General features: G+C 52.4%; 1 protein-coding gene across 1 annotated transcript in view; it reads left to right on the plus strand.

The window, feature by feature from the left end:
* RARRES1 (retinoic acid receptor responder (tazarotene induced) 1) overlaps positions 1 to 6,658 on the plus strand; it is a 57,836-nt gene that overhangs the window by 21,464 nt on the left and 29,714 nt on the right. The window contains exons 4-5 of the mRNA XM_012724784.1: positions 520 to 745; positions 6,191 to 6,550. Coding sequence (XP_012580238.1) covers positions 520 to 745; positions 6,191 to 6,550 — 586 coding nt within the window. The remainder of the gene's footprint in view (positions 1 to 519; positions 746 to 6,190; positions 6,551 to 6,658) is intronic.

Consider the following 6,658-nt stretch of genomic DNA (forward strand, 5'->3'; position numbering starts at 1 on the left):
TCTCCCAGCCACAAGTGGGTGGGTTATCTCACCCCCAGAAAGTGTCCACAGGGTCCAAAATTTTAATCCAAAGCCACTTATCCAAGATGGCGCTGTCCTGCCAACAAGGGTGTGGAGCTCACGGTAGCCACAAGCAGTGGGCAGAATCCAACTCACATCAGCTGGAGGGCCTCACAGGTGGGGCCGCTGAGATGACCCACAGCAGTCCGCAGCAACAGTGATGTTCAGAATGGACAGCACTGGGTGGGTGCTGGACCAGACCAGCAACAGAGGCGGCCACACCGGGAGGTAATGCCAGATGATCACAGCACTCAGAGGTGACGGCACCCATCAGCAGTGCTGGTCACCCGGTCACGAGCACTATCGCTGTCTGTAAGCTGTTGGCCCACACCAAAAACAAACAGCTCTTTGGGACACCAGGCCGGGGGCCTCTGATGCTCCTTTCAGGCAGTGTCACAGGTAGGCTGGAGGCAGATGTTGCTGGCCTGGCCTCTGCGAAGCTCTTTTGGCTTTTCTTAGTTCTTCAGAGGTCGGAGGTCGGAGGTTGGAGGTCGGCTACTGGAAGCTGCTGCTTCTCCTCTGCGAGATCAGTGTGGGGTAAAGGGAAGTGAACCGGGTTTTCCGGCCCTCACACCACTAGCGTCTATGATTGACACCTGTGGTCTTACACGTGTGCCTGATGGTGACACCTGGGGTGCGCTGTGGGCGAACGTGGGTGGAACACCTGAGCCAAAAGACCAAGCATGTAAGAGCAGAGAACCATGGAGCAGGGTGTGGAGGGAAGGGACCCGCGAAGAGACTGCGAGAGAGTGCCTGCAAGCCCAGAAAGAGTAAAGATTTGCCGGAGGCGAGGGGCCCGCCACCTCCTGCCCCCCCAGCCCCCTGCCCACCCTGCACCTGGTTGCCTCACTACAAATAGTGTAGAAAGATCTTTAAACACCTGAAAAAGCCACTGAGGGCCTCTGGACTTCTTTTCCCAACTGCCCAGATCATAAAAAACCTGCTCTGTGCCTTCCTGGCTCCACAGTCAGGAACCGAATCAGTGAGAGAAACTTCAGGCAGAATCTCGCCTCAGAGGCCATGGCTGGCAGCCTTCCCAGAGTGGCCATGAGAGCTGAGCCCAAGGCAGTCCCAAGCTGGCTCCTGCCCTGCCTTATTTCCCCTTTCAGGGGCCCCACCACAACAAGTCTGGTCAGACCATTTTCAGTCCTGTGGCTGACTGACCCATTTCCCATCAGCTTATAGCTTGCATCTGACCTGTCCACTCTACCATCCAGGTACTAAATCCACAGGCATCTCTACTGCCTACAGCTGGAGGGAGCCACGGGCTGGAGCCAGCCTTTGGAGGGGACCCAGGCTCCTACCTGCAACCCTGGGCCAGGGGTTGAAAGCCCTGAAGTAGGAAGTGGGGTAGGGGAACCACTCTCCACCCACCCCCCATCACTGCTGGTCTCTGCCTACAGCCTGAGATGCAGTGGGACCCCTGGTAGAGGATGGTAAAATGTCCGTCATCCAGCACCTGCACTGCTCACAAGCAGATTCTAGGACTGAGACCCTTAAGCCTGAGGTGGAGGCCTCCAGTTTCCATTTTTGGAGCCTTTATTTGCTGACAGGATAAATGGAATCCTCTGTTTCCTACAGCCTCTCTTTTATGAAGAAGCTTGTCTCCAGATGTTTCCATCAAAGAATTTAGTCTCCTTAACTTCACAGGGTCAGGAAACTTCCATGAGCATCTCACTCAGCCCAGATCTGCACTCTGGAATCCTGGCACCTTGCTTTCCTGTGCAGCCTGGCAGGTCTGGGCACGGATAGAAAGTGCCAGGCCCACCCCCTGGCTGCTCACTCCCTGCAGGCTGGTTCAGTAGTGTTAGGCACTGTATTTAGGAAATTGGATTCTCCCAAGAGCCTCAATCCTTCAAGGGAGAGATGAGGAAACTCAATGTTTAGGTATCAGCTCACTCCATGGAATAGGGCGTCGCTTGTCTGGTGAAAGCAAAATGTCTTCTTCTAGGGGCTTCAGGACATACATCCTGGACCTGAAAACACAACATGGCAGACATATAGGTTTATGGAGCTCACCTACGCCTAATCCAAAGTTTCCTAGATGCACACAGAGGTAGCCCAAGGAAGCAGATGAACCACATTTTCATAAATGTTCCTGGTTCCAAGGCCCAGAGATAAGATTGTCTCAGTCACAGCTGAACTTTGTTTCATCAACTTCCAACAGTCGAGGACTGAATACCTATCTTCTCCCAGCTCCACCCACCTTCACCTGTAATTGCTATGGAGAAGGGTAAACGAGGAACATGGAGTCACAGTTTCTGACTTACCAATGGCTCCAATAAAAGATCAGGTGAAGAGAATTTATCTAGTGGCTCCACAGGCTTCATCACTGTCACCCCTTCTCATTAGTTGTGAAAAGAACTCCACAGCTGAGTGCTTTCTTTTCAAGATTATATCCAATTTTAGTAGTGAGAACAGTAACAGCAACCACAGCTGCCACTGATGGCACTGTCCTCAGTGCTGAACAGCCTCGTATATCAATGCAAGAGAAGGGGCAAAGCGCTGAGGTTGGAAGGACCCAAAGGTGCCAGGAGTAGAGCCACACCCCTGGGTCACTCATGACACCTGTTCAAACCAGGCCACCTGACAACAAGTCTGAGCTGCTGTGCTAACTGCAATGATAAAAGAACCAAAGACTTTAAGACTTAGAGTGACCACCACATCCCAACACCTCCACTCCCACACCTCCCCCTCAGAGGCAACCATTTAGTGGCTCCCACTGTCCTCCCAGATGGAAAATCCCATTTGTCACACAGAGGGAAGGTTTCCTTCTCCTATGATATCAACTTTGCTATCCTAGCCACACAGGGGTCTGGAGCAGCCACGGTGAAGTTTCTCTCACCCTGCCCCCAACCTATAATAGCCAATATCTCTGAATTTTTTCCTGAGATAGTCTTACATGTTTCCACATGTGTAAATATATGCATGTGTGTGTGGCATTTGCATCTTTTTTTTAACAAACAGTAGCTTCTGGGTTGCCCTATTCTATACTTTGTTGTCCACAAATAACATGATACCTTCAAGTAGGTTCAATATCCAAATACCTGGCTTGCCCTTCTCCTTCATGGCTGCACAATATTCCACTAGGTGAAGGAAAACCACTACGTGGTACCCTGGGACCATTATCATTCAAGCTTGTTTGTCCAATCTTTCTATTCTACAATTTTTTTTCTCCCCAAAAATGCATTGATGCTTCTGGTGTACCTGGCACTGTTCTAGGAATACAGTAGAAAATGAAATATTCTAGGAGTTTACAATCCACATGCACAGGTGAACATACGCAAACATGCTTTTTGCGAACAAATGTGAATCTATCGTTACTATAAACTCTAGACATGGAATTTTGCTGTTTTCATGGATGTTTCAAATAGCCAACCACAGGGTTATACCACTTTACTCTCCCACTTTTGTACTGAATATTTATTATATTAGCAGTCATTATAGTTTTTCTATACCATTAGATTTCTTAAATACAAACCAAGTTTTCTATCTGTATATGAACAGAGAAAAAAATTACCCATGTTACCATGATTTCCTTATTATATAAAGAGCTTCTACAAATCAAATAGAAATCCAACAATCACAATGAAAAATGGACAAAGGGAGCTTTGCTGGTGGTGCAAAGGGCTAAGTCTCAGCTCTAGGAAGCTATTGGCAGCCATGGCAGCACGAGTTTGACCCTCAGCCAGGGAGCTGACCCACATAGCGCAGCAGACCTCTCCTGTCTCGCCCGCTGCTCCCCTCAGTGGTGTATTTCAATAGATCTGCCTGCTCTGTTCCCCACTCGGTCTCTGGTGAAGCCTCTCACCCCCTGCACCTCTGTCTTGGACCCTAGTTCTTCTATGTAAAAATAGATAAAACCTTAAAAAAAGGAAGAAAGAAAAATGGACAAAGGACGAACAGGCAGTTCTCAGCAAAGGAAATATTCTCCTGTGTTCCAGAACATGTTTACAAATGAATGTCATAATTAAAACCACTTTAAATACATGTTCCAGTGCAACGTCAATCTGTCTCAATCATAGTTATTACACTGTTAGTAATAATTGACCTTGAAGAGTCCCCTGAGCTCCTGTAAGCAGCACCTGTGGCCTCCTGTCTCCCATGAGCCGCCTTCCCGTTGACTTTCCCTGACTCTCACCATGGACTACAGAAGCACCGAGGCCGCATCCGTGACCCACACACTTGACTTCCTGGTCCCCCAGAATAGGGTGCTGTCTACTCTCACTCCCTGGCTCTGCCAGGCCCCTGAGTCCTTTCCAGGATTCTGTCCTCAACACATGCCTGTTCTCTGGAGGCCTGTCCTTGTCCTGGGTGCCTTCATCCCACACATGGAAAGCCCGAAGAGCCTGGCTTTGGCACCCAGTGGCCTTCAGGTAATGACTGGCAGGCCCAGTCTCCTGGCCAGGGTGGGGCCGACTGTGAGAGTAACTCACATTCAGAGCCAGCCTGCAAATCAGGTCGAGCTCCACTTCCTGAGCTTTTGTCTGAGACCCTTGCTTGCTCTCCCCCTTCCAGTCCTTATTGGTTGCTCCTAGGTGTCTTCATAAACCATCGCACTTTGCTCCCTCAGGGCCTGTGGCTGAGACCCCCAACACAAGAACTGGTCTTTTTTACTTTTATCCAAATTGCCTGGTTATAATCAGAAGCTATCAGTTTTTTTAATTTGTGAGGTAGTGAGTAATCTTTTATATACTCTCTTAAGCAAAACAAAACACCCACCGCCATCTCTTAGACCTGCTCCATCCTTGCTCCCACCTTTCACCTCTTATAAGCTCATTTTCTTTTTCTTTTTCTTTTTTTTTAAAGATTTATTTATTTATTCAGACAGAACTGGGGTACTGGCCAGAGACATGGAGGGTGAGAGGATTCACCAGGGACAGAGTGGTGAGTAGAACAGGCAGATCAACCAAGTACACTGCTGAGGAGAGCAGCGGGCCGGTCAGGAGAGGTCTGCTGCAGGTCAGGAGAGGTCTGCCATACCATGTGGTCACCTCCGGGGCAGGCGGGATCGAATTCATGCAGAAGTGGCTTAAGCTTCTTAGTGCTGAGCTTTAACCCGCTGCGCCACCAGGAAGGGCTCTTTCTAAGCCCCAGGGGGGGGGTGCTAGCGTGGGGGTTTGGGGGGGATGGTGGCAGCGCAGGCCCTTCTGGGAGGGTGGTATCTGTGGAAGGATCTGAAGGAAGGCCCGGAGCCACCGTACTTAAAACTATAACCACCTCCTAAGTCGCCATCCCCTTTCTGGTGCCTTCTTGTCACAGCGCCTAGGTGCGTCCCACACAGGGCACCTTGCTGAGCCTCTTTGAAGGCCTGGCCCTCCGCCTGCCTGACTTCCGCCAGGGAGACATCCCTATTTTTCCCCTGGACCTACTGAGTAGTTATCCTCAAAAGTATCTTCGGGCCCTCCCTGGTGGCGCAGCGGGTTAAAGCACAGCACTGAGAATCTAAAGCCGCTTCCGCATGAGTTCAATTCCCGCCTGCCCCGGAGGTGACCACATGGCGTGGCAGACCTCTCCTGACCCGCCCACTGCTCCCCTCAGCAGTGTACTTCGTCGATCTGCCTGTTCTGTTCCCCACTCTGTCTCTGGTGAAGCCTCTCACCGCCCCTGGCCTGTACCCCGGTTCTGTATGCACAAATAAATAAATCTTTAAAAAAAAAAAAAAAGTATCTTCGGGGGAGGTAAGGAGAGAGACAACTGAGGGACAGCATCCATCCAGAAGAAGAAGGGGTGAGAAATGTGTTCAGAGAGGGCACCCCCGTCTGTCACCCACACTCCCACTTCCCCCAGCATCACACCCAGCTTTGTAGGGCAAGAGCCACAGCGCAGCTGGGCCAGGGGTCTCCAGACAGTCTGGGCCCCTGAAGAAAGGGAATACAAGGGGAGAGGTGAGCTACCACAGGGGTGCCTACCCTCCCACCCTGGCTCTCCCTGCTTCCTCTCCAGTCTGAAACAAGGGCAGCTCCTCATCCCTCTCCCTTGAGTTGTCAGCCCTGGCTGCCCCACCCCATCTGAGTCTCAGCCAGCAGAATAGTCCGCTCAGCCCCTCCAGCAGCCTGCGGTGCCCGGTGCCTGGGTGCTCGCCAGGTGCCCTGTGACCCGTGTCTCCCTCCCCCCTTCCTTTTGAAAGGTCCAACTGGGGCTCGGCCTGACTTGCCTCTGCCCTTCTGCCCAGCAACCTCTCCCACTTCAGAGGCCACGGTGGGCCCCGGGCCCCATCAACCCCTGCGCTGTGCCACAGGGACCCCTATCAACGGCCACCGAGGCCTGGTCCTCCCACCTGTCCCCTCCACCTCCTGGGAGGTCACATCCCGAGTTGGGAAGAACCGAAGTTTCACAAGGGCAGCGACCTCGGGAATGGAGCTGGCTCTCTGGGTTGGGCTAGGGACCGTGGTGGCGACTCCACACCCCCCTCGGGCCCTGCCCGCGCGCCCCGGGCCAGACGTTTCCCCGGCTCAGCGCCAAACACCCCGGAACCCGATTCGGTTCGGTCGGGGCAGTCGGGCGGGGTCCTGGTCCCCAGAAGCGCCAAGGGGGTGCGGCCGGGCGGGAAGGGGACTGGGCGAGAGCCGCGGACGCCCGGGGGCGGGGGGCGGGG

The sequence above is a fragment of the Condylura cristata genome, unplaced genomic scaffold, assembly GCF_000260355.1.
Source record: "Condylura cristata isolate star-nosed mole 26May11 unplaced genomic scaffold, ConCri1.0 scaffold00014, whole genome shotgun sequence".
NCBI classification, from domain to species: domain Eukaryota; kingdom Metazoa; phylum Chordata; class Mammalia; order Eulipotyphla; family Talpidae; genus Condylura; species Condylura cristata.